At 48.9% G+C, this 24,798-nt stretch overlaps 1 protein-coding gene across 3 annotated transcripts in view; it reads right to left on the bottom strand.

Annotated features, from left to right (window-relative positions):
* col7a1 (collagen, type VII, alpha 1) overlaps positions 1 to 24,798 on the bottom strand; it is a 404,499-nt gene that overhangs the window by 177,813 nt on the left and 201,888 nt on the right. For all 3 annotated transcript variants that reach the window (XM_072473023.1, XM_072473021.1, XM_072473022.1), the window contains exons 36-48: positions 23,544 to 23,615; positions 21,463 to 21,498; positions 19,897 to 19,950; positions 19,649 to 19,717; positions 17,747 to 17,860; positions 15,709 to 15,735; positions 12,705 to 12,758; positions 12,537 to 12,608; positions 10,043 to 10,102; positions 4,818 to 4,853; positions 3,243 to 3,287; positions 1,854 to 1,889; positions 118 to 162 (exon numbers count right to left, since the gene is read on the bottom strand). In XM_072473023.1, the coding sequence (XP_072329124.1) occupies positions 118 to 162; positions 1,854 to 1,889; positions 3,243 to 3,287; positions 4,818 to 4,853; positions 10,043 to 10,102; positions 12,537 to 12,608; positions 12,705 to 12,758; positions 15,709 to 15,735; positions 17,747 to 17,860; positions 19,649 to 19,717; positions 19,897 to 19,950; positions 21,463 to 21,498; positions 23,544 to 23,615 (720 nt within the window). The remainder of the gene's footprint in view (positions 1 to 117; positions 163 to 1,853; positions 1,890 to 3,242; positions 3,288 to 4,817; positions 4,854 to 10,042; positions 10,103 to 12,536; positions 12,609 to 12,704; positions 12,759 to 15,708; positions 15,736 to 17,746; positions 17,861 to 19,648; positions 19,718 to 19,896; positions 19,951 to 21,462; positions 21,499 to 23,543; positions 23,616 to 24,798) is intronic.

Below are 24,798 nucleotides of genomic sequence, written 5' to 3'. Positions count from 1 at the left end.
TGCAGCCACAGTATTCATCCCCTAATCCTACTCAATTTGACCTTGCCCTCTAATCTGCATTACGCCCTTTGGCCTTTAACCTGTAAAAGAGATGGAGGAGATTGGGACAATACTTACAGCTGATCCCAGCACGCCAGGTGGTCCGAGTTGTCCTCGATCCCCCTAATAACAGAAATATCGAACCATCAGCAGGGCTCCGGATGGATTGCAATGTTTCCTCGAACATAAATGTAAGAAGCAGAAGGTATCAGTGAACGCTGCAGGGGATTATTATGTAGTAATGGGAGCTGAGCATCCTTGAAACAGTGAGGGCTGTGGGGCGGGATTCTCCCATCGGGCGGCTAAGTGCCGACGCGAGTGTTTTACTCTGGCGTCAGCGCCCGTTCCGGGACCCCATTCTGCGGCCCACAGAGGGCTAGCACAGCGCTGGAGCGGCCCACGCCGATCCTGGTCTGAAGCCTGCGCCGCGGGGTCCGCGCATGTGCAGCGGCCTTCTTCTCCGCGCCGGCCCCGACGCCAAATGGCGCAGGGCTACAGGAGCCGGCCAGGAGGAAATAAGGCCGGGGGGGCAGAGAGGCCGGGCAGCCGATCGGACCACCCCTCCCCACGCTCAGAGGATGTTAGAACGGCGCCTGGCGGGACTCGGCTTTTTGATGACGGCCGCTCGGCCCATCCGGGCCGGAGAATCGGCGCGCCGGCCCGTGCCGGAAAGTCGTCGCAGACCCCGACCGGCGCTGCGCCGACCACGCCGGCCCCAATGGCGCCGATTCTCCGCTCTGCGGCGAATCTCATCTCGGCATCGGGGTGGCGTGGCGCGATTCGCGTGGCCGGCCAGCGATTCTCCGACCCGGCAGGGGGTCGGAGAATTCCGCCCCTGAGACCTGCTACATTGGAAAGTGCTGCTTCATTTCTCGCACACCTAGTTTGGTCACACCACAGGGCAACTACATGAATAAAGCGGTTTGCTCTATTGATTCGTGCCTGAGCTCACTGCCTGCCTCCAAATTCCTGGAGTTACTGACACCAAACAGCTGAAAATGAGATAATGACACCAGCTTTCGAATCCACGCGTCTCAAATGTGTCTCTCTTTCTTCCACTCGCGGTAATGAAACTTGGAGGCTGGGGCACTTTCCCTGTCGCTAAACAGAGAGAAGAGAAGGAGGAAGAGCAATCAGAAAGTAAGAGCGAGAAAGAGAGAAATAAAAGAGCGAGAAAGAAAAAGAAGTGGAATGAAGGGAAGGGAAGGAGGGAAGAGAAAGAAAGAAAGAAATGGAGGCATGAAGGCAAAGGAAAAGAGAAAGGCTGGCGTTTCCGGCCCTACTCTTGGAGGGACCCGTCGCGAGCAGGGACGGAAGATATGGAGAGGCAGCCAAATGTCCAGTGACTTTCGATGGCACTGGAAAATCCCGGCCACGGAGAGAGAGAAAGATCAAAGAGAGAGAGAGATAGAGGATAATAAAAGACAGACCAATTTTCATGTATATGGAGCTTTTCATAGCCAAGTTTAGTTGCAGCCAATGGTAATTGTCAAATATAGTCACTGTTGCAAGGCAGGAAGCAAACTTTTCTAAATGCCAACATTGTCTTCAACCTGATGGTGCTCGGGCAGCAGGGTGGCGCAGTGGGTTAGCACTGCTGCCTCACGGCGCCGAGATCCCAGGTTCGATCCCGGCCCTGGGTCACTGTCCGTGTGGAGTTTGCACATTCTCCCCGTGTTTGCGTGGGTTTCGCCCCCACAACCCAAAGATGTGCAGGGTAGGTGGATTGGCCACGCTAAATTGCACCTTAATTGGGGAAAAAATGAATTGGGTACTCTAAATTTATAAAACAAAACCTGACGGTGCTCACATACCTTCGGGCCTGAAGGTCCGGGTACTCCCCTGTCTCCCTGCAAAAAGTAAACAGCACCCATTAGGGTCACGTGACTTTTCTACTTTGTCCCATTTAATTAACAATTTGGGAGGCCCTTTATTAGAAAGGACAGTCATTCCACTTCTATTCTGTTACCGCCTTCAATGTGGCACAGTCGCGGTCTGTCTAGTTCACAATGACAGGCACCATTGGGTTTTTTAGACAACAGGAGCCTCCAACCATTCTCCAGGGGCAGGGAAAATAGCACATGGTGCAATAATAATAACCACAACTTAGATTTAGTTTATTTTGTCAGAGTTACAGGGTGTCATTTGTGATTTTGAGAAGACCAGTTCTAATTCTGTGGGCCAGAGGCGAAACCCGATTAGGAGGATTCAAACATGGAATTCCAGGAAAGGTGGGCGCAGATTTTAGGGGGCAACAAGGCATCCAAGACTTTGGAGATGAAAGGGTGGGGGAGGTGGGAAGGTAGTTTGCATGGACGGGTGAGATCAAGGATTGTCTTTTTGAGGAGAGGGATTTGGAGGAGAGAGGGACAACACCTGAAGGGAGAGAACCAGTAACAATGTTGGCTAACATGGGGATCAGGTGGGGAAGTTGAGTGGTTAGGAGTTTCTTGAGAATAGGGTCCAAGGAGCAAGAGGCAGGTGTCATGGGAAAAATGAACTCAGAGATTGAATCGGTTAGGATTGTACTCGCTGGAGTTCAGAAGAATGAGGAGGGATCTCAGAGAAACCTGTGACGTTTTCACAGGACTAGACAGGGTGGATGCAGGAAGGATGTTCCCGATGGTGGGGGTGCCCAGAACCAAGGGTCACAGTCTGAGGATGCGGGATAGACCATTTCGGACAGAGACGAGGAGAAATTTCTTCACTCAGAGAGTGGTCGGCTGAGGAAGTTGTTACCATAGGAAGTAGTTGAGGCCAAAACACTATGTTCTCAAGAAGCAGTTAGATATAGCACTTAGGGCAAAGGGGATCAAAGGATATGGCGGGGGTTGGGTGGGAAGGCGGGATCAGGCTATTCAGTTGGATGATCAGCCATGATCATAATGAATGGCGGAGCCGGCTCAAAGGGCCGAGTGGCCTCCTTCCTATTTTCTATGTTTCTATGAATGAAGGGAGATAGGAGGGAAGGATGCAGGCTCAGAGCTAGTGCAGGCGGGAACTTTAGCGGGAGTCTGGAATAATTTGTGCATGTACATAATTAGTCAGGGCTCCTCGTAAGGTTTCACTTGACATGGGAGAGGTCATGGATCTGAGAGGTGCTCCCGAAAGAGACCTGGCAACTTGCCGCAGTGAATCTTTACAGAAATGGCACAGCAGGATCCCACTAAAAAAAAGGGTAAAGACTGGGAGAAATCACTTACCTGGGACCCTGGTGAACCGGTCTCACCTGGCTGGCCTCTGTCCCCCTATCCATCAAAAACAAAAATAAGATGACGCATTAAAATACCCGCCTGGACATTTTAGTTTGAGCTGTTCCAGTCACTCTCTCTCGTCCTCCTAATTCTTTCCACCAGCAGCCCAAGATAACCTTGACGTATCACCCATTCATGTTCCAAATTTAGAACCAAAAGGACCCCACCCTAAGGATACTACGCCAGCAAGCTTGAAAGAAAGGCTGAATTGAGAGCGATAAAAGAGACAAAGGATAAACAGGAAAAAAAAAATCTCGTTTTCCTATTTTTAAAAATCTACGATTAAAAAACCCAACTACAATTAAAAGCTGAAGGAATGAGACTTTGCATCGGAAAAAAATAATTTCTAGTCTTAGAGAGGTTGTTCCGTTGAAGCTAAGACACATTACGCTGCTAAAAGGACACTTGCACCACAGTGGGTAAACCCTAACATTTTAGGTGAGTTTAACCGCTACCTATTTGGCCACTTCACGCTGGTCCGGTGTTGCAATGCTGAGTCACTTGGTGAGAAACGGATATGCCGTGGCTTCTGGTGAAGCAGGGTGCCTCAGACAGCAAATTCCAATGTGGTGGATGGAAATGACTGTCCAATTTCCATGTAAATAGTGGTGAACGGCAATAGCCTCATCCTCTTATTTCCACTGTAAAGTCTGAGCCCATTGGCGGAGGGATCTTGCATTCTTGGTCCAGTGTGTCCCCCTGCTTACTTAACACTAGCTATCAAGCAAAATTCTGAAATACTCACCCATCCTCATTAATTCAGCCCAAGACTCTCCACTGACAACATTCTTTCCCATCCCGACTAGCCCAGAAGAACATCATATTCCACGGCGTATGATTAAGGAAGAGCAAATCAAATTTAATAGAGGCTGGAACATATTTAATAGGACAGTGGGCGGGATTCTGTATCCCGCCAACCCCCCCCCCCCCCCCCCCCCCCCCCCCCCACCCGACAGCGGGATTCTCCGTCCCGGCAGCCAGTCAATGGGCACCCCCATGCGCCATCAGGAAATCCGTGGGTGAGTGCGCTGCCGGTGAAGCGGAGGATCCCACCTGTCGTGTTATTCACCCTGGGGTAACATGGACTGCAACTGGATGAAGTTGTACTTGAAGGTAGACTCCAAACTGTGATTTTAGTTCAATACACTTTATTGAACTTGTTAAGCAGTGCACCCAGTTCGCTGTGGGTTTGACACTCTACTAATCTAAGCGTACTTACCATAACTAACTAGACCAGACTAGCTCTGAGCCACATGTAGAAGGTGCTAACTAATATATACACCCTGACTGTCACTACAGCTGTCACCAATGGAAAGAGGCGGAGTGTTGATGCCTCTTGTGTTTTATAGTGGGAGGCCACCTTCTAGTGTTCTGCCTGGTGATTGGTTGTGTTCTGTCCTGTGTGTTGATTGGCTGTACTGGGTGTCTGTCACTGCCTGTCTATATCTCATTATGTGCATGAGTGCATATCATGACAGGAACGACGGAGAATTCAGCTGAATGTATATGGAACTTAGCACTTGCCTTGTCTCCCGGTTCACCATGAGATCCTCTGGGGCCCTGAGGAAATCCGAGAGATTAACAAGTAATCATGAGAACTTTGAGATGTGAGTCACACTTGAGATTCTGCATGTGCACATTTTCACATCATGTTATATTATAATTAATTGAAGAAGAACAACACATTTCCTATCTTCATTCTGACATCAAATTAACTCAGCGTTTTGCTCAGCAGTTAGCCTCCAGCTGACCTCAAGGAAGTATTATCTTTTCAATCATGTGATCATAAAGGCAAACACGAGGTTATATGCCTCAGTAGCAGAATAATATTTTATTTGTCGAATGGTATAAAACAGTGCAGCCTCCATCTCACGCTACGAGCAATTTCACAGGAGATGTATTATTCTCGAGTCCATGGAATATAATTACACCGCACAGCAGGACAAAGACGTTAGAACTAATGGTCTCTTAGGCACCAGGACTACCCCTGCCCCACACTAAAGACATTAATAGGCATTTAAAGTTTCCGTAAAACCAAATTTCCAGGCCAAGGTATCCCCCCTTAACCAATTCTCCTATGATCATGTACAAAACTGAAAAGTAGATCAGCAAATTACTTGACCATGGAACTGGTTTGCATTGATGTTGCCACACACGGACCCAACATTCACACAGTACAGACATACAAGAAACACACACACATACACAGAGACACACAGACCAACATTCACACACAATATAGGCATACAAGAAACACACACCGCACACAGAGACACACAGACCAACATTCACACACAATATAGGCATACAAGAAACACACACCGCATGCAGAGACACACAAACCAACATTCACACACAATACAGGCATACAAGAAATACACACGCACACAGATACACACACACACAGATCAGCATTCACATACAGTAGAGACAGACAAGAAACACAAACCGCACACAGAGACACACAGACCAACATTCACACACAGTACTGACATACAAGAAACACAAACCGCACACAGAGACACACAGACCAACATTCACACACAGTACAGGCATACAAGAAACACAAACCGCACACAGAGACACACAGACCAACATTCACATGCAGTACAGACATACAGGAAACACACACACTCACACAGAGACACACAGACAAACATTCACACACAATACAGGCATACAAGAAACACAAACCGCACACAGAGACACACAGACCAACATTCATACACAGTACAGACACACAGGAAACACACACACTCACACAGACCAACATTCACACACAGTACAGACATACAGGAAACACACACACTCACACAGAGACACACACAAACTAACATTGACATAGAGTACAGACATACAGGAAACTCACACGCGCACACACACACACAGATCAGCATTAATTCACATACAGTACACACAGGAAACACACACACAGATGCACACAGAGACACACACACAGACCAGCATTCACCCACAGTACAGGGATTCAGGAAACATGCCACAGCATTCAAGGCTATGGACCATGTGCTGGAAGATGGGATTAGAATAGATAGGTGTTTGATAGCCGGCACAGACACGATGGACTGAAGGGCTGCTTCCTGTGCTGTAAAACACTCTGACTCCATGACATGCAGGCACACACAGACACACACAGACACACAGATCAACATTCACACACAATCGAGGGACACATGAGAAACACATACACGCACAGACACATACAGACACATAGATACAGAGACATATACAAACAGAAACAGACAAATACATACACACTTCCGTTTGGTAATTCAGGGTGGATTAAATTGTTCCATTATCGTTCCTGTTTATGGGGCTCAAACTTGATTTTGACTTTTATTCAAATCTCTTGCTGCAAATGTTGAAAATTATATTATTATGGGCAGAGGTGGGGATGCGAGGGGGAGACAGAGAGTTATGGGAGATTGGATCACTACTGGAAGAATGTGGTATACCTTCAACACCCTACCCCACCCCTACAGTGTGTTATGATCCCAGGTGATGTTATTACTGGATAGGAGGATCCCAGAATGGAATGTGAAGCAACAGAGTCACAAGACCACTTATTAGTTTTAACAACAAGGAAAAAAACATTTATCAAATATGGAAAGTTTAATTATTACACAACACACCTTTATTCTCCCCCCCCCACCCCCCAAGCTTAATAATTACACACAGGTTTTTGGATTAACATGGATAACAAAGTACATCTTAAACTACAACGGCCTCATTAACACAAAGTCCCTTTTAAGAACACAGGATGACTGTGGTCAAAAACATTCTCCACTCTGAACCCAAGGTAGTCTCTGTGGAATTCTCCACAGAAACCCCTCAGATGATGATCACATGAGGGTTTCCAAGCACCACTCCCAAAAACACGTTTAAAATTTTTTTCTCATAATATTGTTCCCTTTGCGGTTTGCATTCCAAAATCCAGACCAGGTTTTCTAAATGACCCTTGAGCACAGACCTTCAGCTCCACTTTTACCAGTGAAGCCAGTCCAGGATTTTACACCATCCCCTTTCAAGTTCTTTGTTTTGAAGGCTGTACAAGCTGTTCACAATTGCTTTAACTCTCAATCCCTAGACTATTTTAAAATGACATCAAAGGTTTCACCTACTTCTGAAGTCTGCCACCCCACTTTAAATCTAGTTACTGCAATTATCTCTTTAACTCAGAGTACTTTGTTTACTCCTCCTTGAATTCTCATGAACAATACCTTAGTCTCTGTTCTCTTAACTTCAGGTGAGTTATACATTATTTTAGTCCCAATTCCCTGGTTATGTGGACTGTAACATTTACTTTAGGCAGCCTGCCCCTTTGCAGCTGCCGTCCTATCCAGTCTTTCTTCTGGCAGAGTTGATGTTCACTCCCTGAGATCCTATCTTCAACTGCAATCAAATTAGCTCAACTAAATCTGAAAATAATTTCTACCTTACAAGGCCCCAGTTGCTAAGCAACGTCCACATCCTTCGACTGGCCTATGTACTTATTCTTCATGCCCTAGCCGTCTCCAAGCGCAACAGAAATATAGTTGGAACTTTACCAAACCTCACACATACAAACAGCTTTGTCCAGCATGAACCTAACTATTGGTTTTACCATTCCAGGCAGAGAAGCATTAAATTAAACCCACTTAAAACTATGCCTTATTTCTAATGTTCACCAATACAAATATAAGTCCTTAAAACCACCTTAGTTTTCTTAACAGGTGTTTATGGTGCACAAGATCATCCAATATCTGCCTCTGAATGCTGCTGCCATTCGTGAGGATTGTTCATCAACATCGTGCAGCAGATAAATGGATTGTGAGGAGGAACCCCTCATATTTCACTCTCTGAAATCAAATAATGATCCTACTCTATCGCCCTGACTCTCTATACCTGACTTATTTTCCGGTTAGGAGCTTAGAAAAAAGTTGGCAAGTTTGAGACACTTTATCTTGGAAAAGTATGGATTGCCCTGAGTTTTCTTCTGAACCCAGTCCCACAAGCACGCACCCAGTCAAGACACTAGGGGCATTAGCAACAGGAGGAGACCATTCAGCCTTCGTGGGCCTGCTCCACCATCCAATTCAATCGTGGATATTCTGCATCTCAACTCCATTTACTCACCTGTGCTCCATACTATGAACTAACCAACATGTATTCATCTCTTGACAGATTTTATTGACCCCCAGAAATCACAGCCTTGTGTCAAATTACTCTTTGCTAGAATGTGGGTGTCACTGGCAAGAGCAGCATTGATGCCCACCTCTGATTAGCCTGGAGAAGATGGTAGTGTGCTGCCTTCTTGACCCGCTGTGCTACATGCGGTACGAACACACAATGCTGTTCGGGAGTTAGTTCCAGGATTTTGTAGTTCCAAATCAGGATGTTGTGGGGCTTGGAGGGGAGCTTGCAGGTGCTGCCATGCACCTGCTGTCCTCGTCCTTTTAGGCGGCAGTGGTCATGGGTTTGGAATGTGCTCCTGAATTCCCTCCACCACCCACGCACACCAGCACGTCCCTCTCCCCTTGGGGTCTATACGTACCCGGGCTCCCAGGATCCCTCCACCTGGTTCCCATATTTACACACATATATGTAAACCTCGCTGACCAATGTGAGATTCCAATGTGGGGGACAATGCAGCGAGGGAGCCCTTTAATGACATTATGAGGGCAGAAAGCTCATTCCATCCCCAGTGGAGGGTTGGTGGAAATATGAAAACGAGATCTCGGCCACGAGATTCTCGTTTTTAACTCCCGCCGGATTCTGCACCCACGTCGTCCCCTGGCACTGCCCCCTGTCATAGAGGGTTCCCCATACCCATTGGAGTGGGGGGGGGGGGCTTTCGGTGTGCGTGGGGATGGTCTGTGTGTCTGTGGAAGGGTTAATTTTGTAAGATCAGCGAGCAGAGTGCCCTTTATTTGATTCCCAGTGTTGCTAACCTTTTCCAATCCCCCAGATCCATTTATTTTCTCGGAGCGCTTTCCAATGTGCCGAGAAATGACGGCTATGCAGCGGCAAAAATTCCACCCCATATTCTTTCTCTAATGCATGTCGTTGTTAAGGGGCCGGATTCTCTGTTTGGGAGACTAAATCCCCGCGCCAGCGTGAAAATGGTGGTGTTTTACGGCAGGAAAACTGGCGCAAAACGGCCACCGATTCCCTGCTCCCTGCAGCGGCCGCAGCGTGCTTCATGGGGGACGCAGCCCACGACCCGGCCCACAAAAATAGTCCCCCCACTTCGTGCCCCCGGACCGCCCTCCCCACAGTGTCACCAGGAACCCCCCCTCCCCGCCGGTGGATCGACCCTCTCCCTACTGGGGCGGCGCTGGACTGAGTCCGCAGCCGCCACGCTGAGCTCCCGATGGGTGAGACCGTGAGAGACCCACGCCGTCGGGAACTCGGCCGGTCGGGGACGGAGCATCGCGGGGGCGGGCCTCAGGTAACGACCTGAGGCCGTGGATACGGCGCGCGGCGTACCCCTAGAGCACGCCGCTTTTTAGGGGGTGGAGCACCGCAAAAGTGGCGCCGGTCCCCATTTTGTCATCATCCGGGATTCTCCCCCCCCCTGTCGCCGAACGCAATTTCGCCGTCGGAGATCGGAGAACCCACGCCTCGGTGTGAATCAGAGCGTGTAAGAACAGAGCAGAAATACTTTAACACGGTGAATGAAAAGGCTTTCTCCACTAATTTAACAAAGACGATAGCCCATTTGGTTTGTTGAGATTCGTAACTTCACTAACCCGGTCACCTGGTTCTCCTTGACGGCCTGGTAATCCCGGGAAACCTTCGCTATCGTTGCCCTGGCAACACAGAAAAAGAATCTCAGAAACCTTTTCAAGGAATGTCATTTTTATTAAAGCAGCCTTGTGTTTCTAGAATCGCCATGCGGTTAGCTCAGGCCCTGTAACAATTACACACCAGCCTTGCTGCTACTCAAAGTAATGGGCTGGAGTACACCCCAGCACCATCCCTCACCCATTCTGTGAGCTTCCAGAGTATTGGTGCCAAGAAGCCAAGCTAACAATTGTTTAATGGGCGTAAATCAGGGCTTTTATTTCCAGTCACAGAGATTCCCTCATGTTGATCATCTTGCTCTCACATTTTGTTTTATGGAAACACTTCCTTTGGTTCCCAATCTCAGCCTACCGCAGCCCTCTGCTTCCCGTTCCGGCTTCCAGCTCTTTCTTGACTGAATCCAGTGTCCTGGCTTGCGTGAAAGAAATCCAGTGCTTTTCTCCAGCACAGTTTGGGAAAATAAGTCAAGTTGGATAGCAAAAGGGTGGCACGGTGGCGCAGTGGTTAGCACTGCTGTCTCACGGCGCCGAGGACCCGGGTTCGATCCCAGCCCCGGGTCTCTGTCCGTGTGGAGTTTGCACATTCTCCCTGTGTCTGCGTGGATTTCGCCCCCACCAACCCAAAGATGTGCAAGGTAGGTGGATTGGACACACTAAATTGCCCCTTAATTTAAGAAAGAGTTGGATAACAAAGGCTCTTGGAAGTGTTAACGAGCAAAAAAGGACCAGCTGGAGAGGTGGAACTGCAGCAACTTAAAGGGAGCTGAGTAAGTGAGACATCTCTTGAAGGGCTTGAGATCTCTTAGCCTGGTGGCTGATACGATCATACATCTCGACCCAGCATATGGAATGTCCAAGAGAGGTTGGAAAAACTTAGGTTGTTTTTTAGCTACGAGGAGAGGTTGGAGAAACATGGTTTGTTCTCACTTGAACGACGGAGGCTGAGGGGCGACCTGACAGACGTCTACAAGATTATGAGGGGCATGGACAGAATGGATAGTCAGAAACTTTTTCCCAGGTTGGAAGAGTCAATTACTAGGGGGCATAGGTTTAAGGTGCGAGGGAGGGGCAAGGTTTAAAGGAGATGTACAAGGCAAGTTTTTTACACAGAGGGTGGTGGGAGCCTGAAATGAAATGAAAATGAAAATCGCTTATTGTCACAAGTAGGCTTCAAATGAAGTTACTGTGAAAAGCCCCTAGTCGCCACATTCCGGCGCCTGTTCGGGCCTGGAACTCGCTGCCGGGGGAGGTAGTGGAAGTAGATACAATATGACTTTTAAGGGGCGTCTTGACAAATACATGAATACAACAATCAACAATCTTGTCACAAGTAGGTTCACATTAACACTGCAATGAAGTTACTGTGAAAATCCCCTCGTCGCCACATTCCGGCGCCTGTTCGGATACACTGAGGGAGAATTCAGAATGTCCAATTCACCTAACAGCACGTCGTTCAGGACTAGTGGGGGGGAAACCGGAGCGCCCGGAGGAAACCCACGCAGACACGGGGAGAACGTGCAGACTCCACACAGACAGTGACCCAAGCCGGGAATCGAACCTGGGACCCTGGCGCTGCGAAGCAACAGTGCTAACCACTGTGCTACCGTGCCGCCCCATTGCAAGATTATAAAAAGCTGCTCACACTGAGTGTTGGGGGAAATTGCAAGAGTTTGCATCTTTATTCGGCAGGCTTGGAAATAAACCTGTCCTAAGGTATCAGCTGGTTTCAGAATCGATCTTTCCTCAGCATACAATTACTGGAATTAACAAAGAGTGGCACTCCACATCAAGCATGGTTGAACAGGAGTCTCTCCCAGTCTTACCACGTGCCAGAGGTGCATTGGAAGGAGTTGCAGGTTGACAATCAACCTAAAATAACAGTAAAATACTGCAGATGCTGGAAATATGAAAAAACAGAAAATCCTGGAAAAACCCAGGTCTGGCAGCATCGTTGGAGAGAGAAACAAGGCGTTTCGCGTCTGGCTGAGTTTTTCCAGCATTTTCTGTTTTTATGACAATCAGTCTCCTTGGCCCACATTATGAACTCACCTTCCCATCAGGTCCTGGGCCAGGATTCGAACACGGAATCTCTGGCTCGGACACTAGCCGCTGCGGCACAAGATCTGCTCTTCATCAACCAGAATATGACACCGGTGTCTGCCCTAAACCTGCCCCTCACAATCCTGACCCTGTGCCCACACCTCCTGCTGCCTCAGGCTACCTGAAAATACTGGGCGGGATTCTCCAGTCCCTTCCGTGGCGTGGGCCGTTATGGGCGAGAATGGAGAATTTAGTTTCCCAGCCAAAATTCCATTCACTTTCAGTGGCATTGGAAAATGCCAGCTGCGAACGAGGAAAGAAGATTTCGGCCACTGTTTGTGGCTTACCTTCTTAACGCTACTGATCTTTAAATCATCGACTGAAAATAATCCATATTTACCTTGTCACCTTTCTGTCCTGATGGGCCAGCGGGCCCTCTCGGTCCTGGGCTACCAGGTTCACCAGGATTTCCCTTGAAAGAAAACGCATTGTTAGTTCTAACTGATATAATAGATCAGTAATGCAAGTTCGTTCTTTTGGGTACTGCTCCTAATTCTTAAATACTAACCTGTCGCCCAGGGTCTCCTTTCTGGCCATTTCCATCCACCGAGGTTCCCGAACCCTGTGGGAAAAGTTAAATGGTCAATCAGCCATTTAGACCTGCTTGTCCATTCGGTCCAACATTAGGGGCCGGTTTAGCACAGTGGGCTAAATAGCTGGCTTTTAAAGCAGACTAAGACAGGCCAGCAGTGCGGGTTCAATTCCTGTACCAGCCTCCCCGAACAGGCACCAGAATGTCGCGACTAGGGGGGGAGAGAGAATATGAAATGAAAATTGCTTATTGTCACAAGTAGGCTTCAAATGAAGTTACTGTGAAAAGCCCCGAGTCACCACATTCCGGCGCCTGTTCGGGGAGGCTGGTACGGGAAGCTGACCGGTGGTGGTTTAACCTGAGGGTCACCCATACCTCAGGCGAGGGGCAAGGTTGAGAAGTCGGGGCCTTCCGTGAATGACCTCAGCCGGTACGCGCTGCTCTTTCCATCTCACATCTCTTTTGCCCAGTGGTTAAGCTGGAACTGTCGGGGATCCCCCATCGGTAAAATCACCTCAAACCTCACCCACACTGTCCCGGGGAGGAGATTGTTGGGGCATGGATGGTGTGATGGGGAGAGGGTAGGAAAGAGATTGCTATATTCAAATGCATTCTCTTGCGGCCTGGCCTACTAGCATTGCAATCACCTCCATCTGTTTAACAAGGACATTGAACAAATCTTTGTATAGCTAGAAGATCTTAATAGGAACAGGGTTGGAAGTTGTATTTATTTTGTTTCAGTTCATGTGAGAGCTTCACTGGCTCATCCTCAAATGCCCTTGAGAAGGCGGTGGTGAGCTGCCTTCTCAAACCACTGCAGTCCACGTGCTGTAGGTACACCCACAGTGCTGTTAGGGAGGGAGTTCTACGATTTTGACCCAGCGACAGTGAAGGAACTGCCGATATATTCCCAAGTCAGGGTGCTATGTGGCTTGTAGGTGGTGGTGTTCCTATCTGCCTGCTGCCCTTGTTCTTCTAGATAGTCGAGTTTGAGGGTTTCAGGGATGCTGTCACTTTCTTAAGCAAGATGCAGGAATGTATTTTCTGATATTAATGATTAACAGAAAACACAAGTAAACCATTACTGGTTATGTTTTACCACCTGAAACCTAACATGCCGTCAAATGGCGAGAGATTATGCTGTTTTTTCAGTTCAACTGCACTCAATCCATTGTGTACTTTAGATTCAAATATAGGAATTTATTTTGTTCTTTCGTGGAATGTGGGTGACGTTGGCAAGGCCAGCATTTGGTGTCCATTCCAAATTAGGCAGCACGGTAGCACAGAGGTTAGCACTGTTACTTCGTAAGGCCAGGGTCCCAGGTTAGATTCCCGGCCTGGGTGACTGCCTGTGCGGAGTCTGCACGTTCTCCCCGTGTCTGCGTGGGTTTCCTCCGGGTGCTCCGGTTTCCTCCCCAAAGTACCGAAAGGCGCGCTTGTTAGGTGAATTGGACATTCTGAATTCCCCCTCTGTGTACCCGAACGAGCGCCCGAAAGTGGCGACTGGGGGCTTTTCACGGTAACTTCATTGCAGTGTTAATGTAAGCCGACTTGTGACAATAAAGATTATTATTATAATTATCCTTGTACTGAGCGGCTTGTTCAAGCATTTCAGAGGACAGTTAAGAGTCAATCACATTACTGTGGGTCTGGACTCACATGTAGGCCAGGCTGGGTAAGGACGGCAGATTTCCCTCTCTGAAGGACATGAACGAACCAGCTGGGTTTTTGTATCAATCAATGGGAGTTGTCATGGCTACCAAGGCGAGCTTTCAATTCCAGGTGAATGCCAGTTATTTGGAGTTATACATAAGCATCCGAGGCTACCTCAGCAGGAAACATGAATGCCTGGAATCCAGCCGACCTGCGTACCAGGGAGGGCGAGGACTTAGTCAAACTGGACAATGAACAGAATGGGGGCCCAACCCCACAAAGATAGATACAGCAAAGGAACTGAACAGGGCAACAGGAATCACCGGGAGTCATCCAGAAAGGAAAACAGCACCCGTCAGGTATTTCAGATGGTAACATTCACGCTATGGGGCCTTCAGCGTACAAAGGGTCTCCGCATCCTTTGGAAAATGGGGAGAAATGATGGATGTGGAATAGCGCTATCTAAGGTCCCTCCTGGTAAGTATCCACGTTTGAGTGCAAACTGGCTGTGATAAAGCCAGGGGAGTCCAACGAGCTTCTTAAAAGTCCTTTATTTCAGCAACAGCATCATACATACACAGGGCCTGGTTCCCTTTCACCGGGTCCTCATTCCCTTCTTAGCTGGCTCTACAGCTGCCTGCCTATTATGCTAGTGCTAGGTTAACTCAGTCCAATTGAACACAGGGAACAATCATCCCCAGGTGGATGAGTCCTGTGCAGGTTATTACACTGGCCAATACTGCAGCTCAGGAGCCCACCTACCATTGGTAGGCCCTGGTCTCAACTACGGGGGGCTGGATTTGACCAGGCATAGAATCCCTACAGTGCAGAAGGAGGCCATTTGGCCCATTAAGTCTGCTAACCCCTTGAAAAACCACCCTACCTAGGCCCAATGTCCCCCCCTATTCCTGCAGCCCCACCCTAAGGGGCAATTTACCATGGCCAATCCACCTAATCTGCACATCTTTGGGCTGTGGGAGGAAACCGGAGCACCCGGAGGAAACCCACGCAGACACAAGAAGAATGCGCAAACCACACAGAAACAGTCACCTGAGGCCGGAATCGAACCCAGGTCACTCGCGCTGTGAGGCAGCTGTGCTAACCACTGTGCCACCGTGGTGAGAATGCAGCCCTGGGACCCAGCCAGGAAGCATTACAACGTTTAAGCTCTCAGGTATAGGACGAGTGGAAGAAGCAGACCCCAGCAAAAGGTGCATCCTTCAAAAGAGAAAGGGAGAGTGGCAAAAACAGTAACAAAGTTAAAGAAGGAAATACGCCCCTAAAATAAATCAGTTTGAGATGATGATTGAATGGAACATTCACTTACTCTCTCACCTGGTTCTCCCTTTTCCCCCTGCAACAGAATGAGAAACAATTAGGAGATCATTCCAACAACAACTGCCTGCGGAGAAGAGTAAACTATTCATTTGCAATGCCGTCAGACAGAATTAAACACTCAACACTCTTCAAACCCCTCTGATGGCAACACAGCCAATGCTGACTCTTATCAATATACAAGTACATAATTAAAGGCAACACTGAACTCGCAAGTTTTAATTTGATTACTCTGTTACTTTCAAAGTGAGTTTCGGAGCAGGGAGGATTTCGCTAATTGACAGGAGATAATACCAGTGGAAGAGATGTTGAGGCAGGTTCGCATTGGTTGACCCTTGACCTGGCCTGCAGTTATACTGCCATTGACACATTGCAGTTTCCAGCAAAAGTGGAAGAGTAATTCTCGTATAGGGGGTTCACCAAATCTAGAAGGGGGAGGAGGCCATGTCGGCCCCATAAGCCTGCTCAGCCGAAGATTTAGATGATGTCTGATCTGTTTCTCAACTACATCTACCTGCCTTTTTCTACATTGCCCAAACAGAAATATATCGACTGCAGTCTTCAAAGAAGATTTGCCATTTCTACTACCGTTCAGCGGCCGGTTTAGCTCATTTGGCTAGACAGCTGGGGCAGGATTCTCCCCTACCCGGCGGGGCGGGGGGTCCCGGCAGGATGGAGTGGCGTGAACCACTCCGGCGTCGGGCCGCCCCAAAAATGCGGATTTCTCCGCACCTTTAGGGGCCAAGCCCTCACCTTGAGGGGCTAGGCCCGCGCCGGAGTGGTTGCCGTCCCGCCGGCTGGTGTGGAAGGCCTTTGGCGCTACGCCAGCCGGGCCGAAGGGCATCCGCCAGCCGGCTGAAGTCCGCGCACGCGCGGGAGCGTCAGCGGCTGCTGACGCATCCCCGCGCATGCGCGGGGGGGGGGGTCTCTTCCGCGTCGGCCATGGTGAAGACTGTGGCCGAGGCAGAGGGAAAAGAGTGCCCCCACGGCACAGGCCCACCCGCGGATTGGTGGGCCCCGATCACGGGCCAGGCCACCGTGGGGGCACCCCCCCGGGGCCAGATCGCCCCGCCCCCCCCAGGACCCCGGAGCCCGCTCACGCCGCCTGGTACCGCCGGTAAGGGAGGTGGTTTGATTCACGCCGGCGGTACAGGCATTACAGCAGCGGGACTTCGGCCCATCGCTGGCCGGAGAATCGCCGGGGGGGGGGGGGGGGCGCCGACCGGCGCGATTCCCGCCCCTGCCAAATCTCTGGTGCCGTAGAATTCGGCAGCCGGCGGGGGTGGTGACCCTCAGGTTAAATCACCTACGAGTCAGCTCTCCCCCCACCCTCAATTGGGGAAAGCAGCCTATAGTCATCTGGGATTATGGTGACTTTACACCCTTGGGATGTAAACACGCTTTCCTAAATGGTCAAATTCTAAGATTATGTACAAAGAGTCATGGACAAAGAGTCATCGGACTCGAAACGTGAGCTCTTTTCTCTCCCTACAGATGCTGCCAGACCTGCTGAGATTTTCCAGCATTTTCTCTTTCGTCTAAGATTATGACTCCTTATTCTTCATTCTTCCATCAGGGGAAATTGTTTGCTGCATTTATCATATTGAATCTTTTCGCAACAAGATCCCCCCCCACCAATCTTCTAAAGTCAAGCAGTGTTGGCGGCCATGGAAGAACTCCTCTAACCCTCTTAGAAATAAAACCATCGGATCATTTGCACCCACCTGAGAGAGCAGTCGGAATCTCAGTTTTGACATCCCATCAAATGATGACACCTCCGGCAGTCAAGCATTGCTCTAACCTCAGGGGTAGGACTTGAACCCACAACCTTCCTGACTTAGAGCACTGCCCATGGGTCTACAGCTGAAGCCAAAGAGTCTCACTTCCAAGAGAGCTAGCTTTAACTCAGCCACAAGCATCAAGCACAAAACAGGGGAGCTATCAAGGGGGATCAAGTGGGTGTTTCTCCCTTGCTCTTGATTTAATTGTTCATGCAAGGGCATTTTATTTTGGATGAGATGACAACGTACCTTGACAGACCTCCCAGCAAGTCCTGGAGGGCCAATTGGACCTCGTGGTCCGATGTGGCCTGGAGATCCAATATCACCCCTCTCTCCAGGAAGTCCAGGTGGGCCAGGAATACCCTGCAATGAGTATCGAGAGATGTGTTGAAGTACTGACCATTTAAAAATATAGTTCTGCGATTGCATCAAACAACAATTTACCGCATTCACATAGCCCGTATAATATGGTTAAAAAACATCCCAAGGAGCAATGGCAAATCACATTTGACACACCCACATCATGAGACATTAGGTGACCAAAAGTTTGGTGAAAGAGGCAGGTAAAAGAGCGTATAAAGGGGGAGAGAGAGGTAGAAAGGCAGAGACATGTACTGCTGGAATTCCAGAGCTCAGAACCCAGACAGCGAAAGGCAAGGCCAACAACGGTGGAGAAATTAAAATCTGGGATGCTCAAGGAGTTGGTATTGGAGGAGGACAAGGATCTTTGAGGACTGTGGAAATGGAGGAGGTTTTTTTTATTCATTCAAGTCATGAAGCATTCATTGGCCATCCCTAATTCCCCTTGAGGAGGTAGTGGTGAGCAGCCTTCTTGAACCGCTGCATCCACTAGTGCAGGTGTACCCACAACGCTTTTAGGGTGGGAATTCCAGAATTTTGATCAGCGACAGTGAAGGAACGATGACAGATTTCCAAGTCAGGAAGTGAGCTACTTGGAGGGGAACTTCCATTTGGTGGTGTTCCCAGGTACCTGCTGCCCTTGTCCTTCTAGGCGGTAGAGGCCGTGGGTTTGGTAGGTGCTGCCTGAGGAGCTTTGGTGAGTTACAGAGATAGGGAGTATTCTAGGGTTAGGACAGGTTACAGTGAGGGAAGATAATTCTCTGATTGGTCAACAGCCTTAATAAAATTTCACTGATGGTAACATCTGAAGAGTTCCCAAGGAATCAAAGAGAGATTATGTTTCTGGTTCCTTAACAGAAGCAACCAATTGGTTCCTGTGTCAGGCAATATCAGCCATTTTGGTATTGGAGTCCTCCAGCCGTCAAGAAGTAATGGAACAAATATCACGAGTTATTTCAATAGTGGCTGGGGTCCGATGAAAGTACAGAACATGGATGGTTGTATTATTTTCATTCGAAGCATACCTGGCACGTCCTCCTTCAGCTCTCTGTCAAACCAGGCAATTTTCCCAAGTCACTGTTCCTGGCCTGGAACCACTCAGCCGAGAGACGGACATTCGGGAGCCAGTTGACTTTTGAGTCACAATCTGACAGCTCCAAGGTCACTTTTCATTGAATTATTGAATGGTAACAGCACAGAAGGAGGCCTGTTGGCCCATCTTCTCAGTGCTGACCCTCTGAAGGAGGAATTCAGCTCGTGCCACTCCCCTGCCTTTCCACCGTTCCTTTTCAGATTGAATGCCTCAATTGACGCCACCTTCACCACACTCCTCAGGCAGTGCATGCAGTCCAGATCCTAAACGCACGCCGTGTAAAAAAGGTTTTCCCCCTGACGCCTTTGTCTCTCTTGCCAACTCGCTTAAATCTGTGCCCTCTGATTCTCGATCGTCCCGCCAATGGGAGCAGTTTCTCCCGATCTACTCTGTCCAGACCCCTGATGATTTTGAACTGCTCTATCGAATGAGCCTCATGGCTCACTTAAATATGCGGAGTTGGATCAAGCCCAGCGAGGGCGAGATTCAGATTGCGACGTCTCGCCAGACTCCGTCAAATCCCGCGTGGGTTTTCAAACATCGCAAATCTCGCGAGATTCAACAGCCTCATCCCGACACCCAGTCGGCGCGGTGAGTCCATTAAATCGGCCACTACAAAGACCTGTTGTGCTGAATGGCCTCTCTCTCTGCCAAGGATTGTATGTAATTCTGTGTAAACAGTGAGAGTGTGTACATACGTGATTTCCCGGCTCGCCCTTTCTGCCAGGGTAGCTTCCGCCACCTCCGACCACAATGCCAGGTTCACCCTAAAAGAGGAAGAAATGGACACACATAAACGAAAGAAGGAAAAATTTTGCACTGAATTGGAGAGGAAAAAAAACGCCTCTGGATGATGTAATGTTACACTCGAAGCTTTGATACACACCAATGATTAAATGAAGTTCCACACCCCTTATGTGTTGTTGAAGAGGAAATGTGTACAGACCTTTTCTCCCCGTGGACCGACTGGGCCAACTGAGCCTGGTATCCCATGCTCCCCCTGAAACAAGAAACTGATATTTTACCATCAACAGTGGTCAGTATCCTCCTTGATGGGCACAGACCTCGCCAACTTGGGTACCAGGAATAAATGGCATGCCTGTCACAACCTCAAGACATTTCAAAGCTTTACAGCCATGAAGTATTTTTGTGAAGCGTGTCGTTATTGTCACGTCGGAAATACTGCAGTCAATTTCTGTATCGCACGTTCCACAAACAACAATGTAATACTGACAGGGTAATCTGCTATCAGTGAGGTCAACGGAGGGACAAATGACGGTCAGGACGGCCATGTGAGAGTACCTTTAAGAAATGGGTGTTGAAGAAATGTACCTTTAAGAAATGGGTGTTTATCAGTGATGTCAGAGTGTGGGTGGAGCTGGGCTGTCTGTCAGCTTTTTTACTTTCGTTTTAGGCTGTTTGCTGCAGGGTGTGTTTTAGTTTCGTTTTCAGAGCTGGGTAGCTGCAGTCACAGCCAGAAGGTGCATTAGTCTCTCGCTCTGTAATCTAAAGACTGTAAAGCGATCCTTTGGTGACTGAAAACTAATAACTGCTCTCAGTAGTGACTTTAACCTGATGTGCTTCTGTTAAAAGTTTTTTTTAAAGTCTTATGGATGTTAAAAGGACAGCTTAAGGATTACTTAGTGTTGTATTCTTTGGGGGTTGTATTTGAATTGTTGCTAAGATGTTCACTGTATGTTTTAAAAAGGTTAACTTGAGTTCATAGAATAAACATTGTTTTGCTTTAAACAATACTTTTCCATTTCTGCTGTCCCACACCTGTAGAGTGGGCCTTGTGCTCCCCATACCACAATCTATTAAAAATTGTGGGTCAGGTGAACACCATGATACACTTTGGGGTTCTCTAAACCCTGGCCCATAATAGGACACAGGGGACAGCTCCCACAAATAGTGCCCATGGGAGTTGTGATGCAGCCTCCTGTGGTGGTGTGTTACAGATCACTCAGGGAGTCCAGGTTGCTGGGGCAACATGCATTTTTACATGCATGTTGTAATCTGGAGCTATGGAAAGTGATGGTCAAGGCTCCAACTTTCTTTCCATCACACAGGTGACCTGGAACCTCTCCCAATCTTACCACCTGCCATTGCTGAGCGTTTAAAAGATTTGCAGATTAATAATCAACCTGTTTAGTCACATAATGAGCATACCTCCCTTGACCATCAAGCCCTAGATTGGACCACGAGCCTGGAGTTCTGACTCAGAGGCTGTGATGCTACCCACTGTGCACACAGGACCTCCATGTAGTCTCCAGTACGGACACAGAACTCGACAGATTCGGTGATAAGGGGATGAAATCCCTTTTGGTGGAAGATGGGATGGGAGAGTGATTGCTTTTTCACTCACGAACAGAGCCACTGGGTGGCCAGTTACCCATTGAATACTTAAACAACAGGGATGGCCATAACAGACTCCAGGTGACAAAATTCCACTGACAGATGTTAAACCGAAGGAAGATGTGATTGCAATCCCCTCGGTTATATTTATACTCACCCGCTGTCCTTGCAATCCTGGGGTCCCTTGACTCCCCTAAACAAAAAAATTTAATTACAAAGTGATCTTAGAAAAATATTGATACAAATATGTTTACCTGAGTGAAATACAAATGAAAATTTGTATTTATTCATTAATTTTCTTTTTCCCTTAAAAAAAATAAATTTAGACTACCCAATTCATTTTTTCCAATTAAGGGGCAATTTAGCGTGGCCAATCCACCTACCCTGCACATCTTTGTGTTGTGGGGGCGAAACCCACGCAAACACGGGGAGAATGTGCAAACTCCACACGGACAGTGACCCAGAGCCGGGATGGAACCCGGGACCTCTGCGCCATGAGGCAGCTGTGCTAACCACTGTGTCACCGTGCTGCCTAGATTTATTCATTTATCATGTGCTGTCATGACAGCACAAAACAGTTTACTAGCTGTTGATTTGTTCCATCCGCAAAGAGGCACGGCCGCAGTCTTCATCACCTTTTCTATAACAAAAACACCGACCAATGTGTTTATTCTTTGTTCTTGGGAAATGCACATTACCCTTGAGAAACAACATAAGGAAGAACGTAGATTTATTTCCTCCCTTTCACCACCTTAGGGTGTCATAAATGATAGAATAACCAATTAAGTACTTTCTTGAAGAGTAGTCAGTGTTGCGGCAGCCAATTTGTGCACAGCAAGTTTCCACAAACAGTACTGAGATGCATGGCCTGATGAACTGTTTTAGCCATGTTGGTTAAGGGACGGATATTGATCGGGACACTGGGGAGAACTCCCCTGCTGTTTTTCAAAGTAGTCCAATGGGCTCTTGCACACAGCAATGAGGAAAATGGTGGGGTTTTGGAAAAATATTCATTTACAGGATGTGGGTCTGGCTGGAAAATTGTTGCCCCTTCCTAACCAACTGAGTGGTTTGCAAAGCCATTTCGGAGGGCAGTTAAGAGTCAACCACTGGAGTCACATGTAGGCCAGACCGGGTAAGGACGGTAGATTGTCTTCACCGAAGGACATTCGTGAACCAGATGGGTTTTGAAAGACAATCTAAGAGTTTCATGGTCACTATCACTTCTTTATTCATATGGCTGAGTATGTCAAGGTGGTCAAGCCAGAATATTCTTGCAGGAGCCTTGGTATCACTATAATACCTCTTTGATATACCAGTCAGGGATTGAGTCGTTATGTGTTCCATGGTCTGCTCAAGGTGACCACAGTCGCACACAGGAGAGTTTTTAGTTTTCCATTAGTGCCATGGTTTGTATGGTTCTGATTTAGGGATTCCCATGAGCTTTGTGGAGGTCGAAACCAGGGGCTTTCTTTGTGGGGTCTCTCTCTCTCAGGGTATTACCGTTACTGAGAGGAACTCTCCAGTAACATAAACACCGTGCTACCGTACGCCAGCTTTAGTGAGGCTGGGTGAAGAATATTTACTGGTTAGGACTGGATTGCGTAGATAGCGGCGATACAGCGGCACAGTGGTTAGCACTGCTGCCTCACAGCGGCAGGGACTTGGGTTTGATTTGGACCTTGGGTGACTGCGTGGAATCTGCACATTCCCCCCCGTGTCTGCGTGGGTTTCCTCCGGGTGCTCCGGTTTCCTCCCACAGTCCAAAGAAGTGCAGGTTAGGTGGATTGGCCATGCTAAACTGCCCCTTAGTGTCCAAAGGTTAGGTGGGGTTATGGGTCGGGGGAGTGGGCCTGGGTGGGGTGCTCTTTCGGAGAGTCGGTGCAGATTCAACGGGCCGAATGGCCTGCTTCTGTATTGTAGGAATTCTATGGTTGCGTAAATCTATCGTCATTCTTGAATCTCTGCAGCTCCATCGGGCATTCTTTGCCGTAGTTTGATACAAAAAGATGGATTTGTTGGGTCACACTGCAGAGCAAATAAGTGTCAGGCCCATTGGTGTGGGACTGGAGTCACATCGAGGCTGGACAGGATCAGGACAGCAGTGTACTTAATAAATCAGTTGGAGTTAGTAAAACCAAGGTTATTGTGAGTGCAAACACCCCGAGCTTTTGATTTCCCTTGAAAGACCTCACTCCTGGCGCGATGTTCGTATTTGTGGGGACGTTAACTACTCACAGGCAATCCAGATGAGCCTGGGTTTCCTGGCCTGCCTGGCGATCCCGGTATACCATCTCTTCCTGGGTATCCCTAGAAATCAGATACATTCCATAAATCACTGGACTGCTCACAGGAAAACAGAAACTGGGGTAGACTATTTAGCCCCTGAGCCTGCTCCACCATTCAGTGTGATCCTAACTGATTCCTGACCTAACTCCACTCACTTCCCACTTCCCTTAATATCCTGGGTTGACAGAAATTCTGCCAATTGCAGTTGTAAATTTAACTATTGGCCTAGTCTCAACTGCCACTTGTTGAAGAGAGCTCTGTGTGTGTACAAGTGTTTCCTACTTACACTCCAGGTAATTCTGGTCCTAGCGTTAAGCTCCCCACGTTGGAAGCGACTTTACATTGGCCACCAATGGGATGTTCCTGTCCCGTCGAAGTCAATGGCCAATTGCGTTGCTCGCCAGCTATGCAGCCAAAAAACACGCCAGCGAAGGGGAGCCAGCCAATGGCAATAATGGGCGGGATTGTCCGAACCCCCGCCGGGTCGGAGAATCGCCGGGGGGCGGTGTGAATCCCCCCCCCCCGCCGCCGGGTGCCGAATTTTCTGGTGCCGTTTTTTGGACGGGGCGGGAATCGCGCCACGCTGGTCGGGGGCCGTTGGCAGCACCCCCCCCCCCCCCCCCAGCCATTCTCCGCTCCGTGATGGGCCAAGCGGCCGCCTGTTTTTGGCCAGTCCCGCTGGCGTATATTACACCAGGTCCGCACCGGCGGGGCGTGGCTCTGCAGGCGGCCTGCAGAGTCCTCAGGGGGCGCGGGGGCCCCCACGGTGGCCTGGCCCGCGATTCGGGCCCACCGATCCACGGGCGGGCCAGTGCCGTGGGGGCATTCTTTCCCTCCGTGCCGGCCGCTGCAAAGCTCCGCCATGGCCGGCGCGGAGACGAAACCCCCTGCGCATGCGCAGGAAATACACCAGCCATTCTGCGTATCGCCAAAACACGCTGGTGCTCCTGCGCGTGCGCCAATTCGTGCCGGCCGGCGGAGGACCTTCGGCGCCGGTTGGCGTGGCGCTAACCCCTCCAGCACCGGCCTCGCCTCCGAAGGTGCGGAAGATGCCCAGTTTCTCTCTATCCACCTTAAAATCTTGATGGCTGATTAAATCACGAATCAACCTTCGAACTTCCCAGGAATACGGGCCGAGTTTGTTTAATCTGATCTCGTAATTAACCCTTGAAATCCTGGAATTATTCTGGTAAACCTACACTGC

The sequence above is a fragment of the Scyliorhinus torazame genome, chromosome 13, assembly GCF_047496885.1.
Source record: "Scyliorhinus torazame isolate Kashiwa2021f chromosome 13, sScyTor2.1, whole genome shotgun sequence".
NCBI lineage: Eukaryota > Metazoa > Chordata > Chondrichthyes > Carcharhiniformes > Scyliorhinidae > Scyliorhinus > Scyliorhinus torazame.
This window is presented reverse-complemented; position numbering and strand designations above follow the sequence as displayed.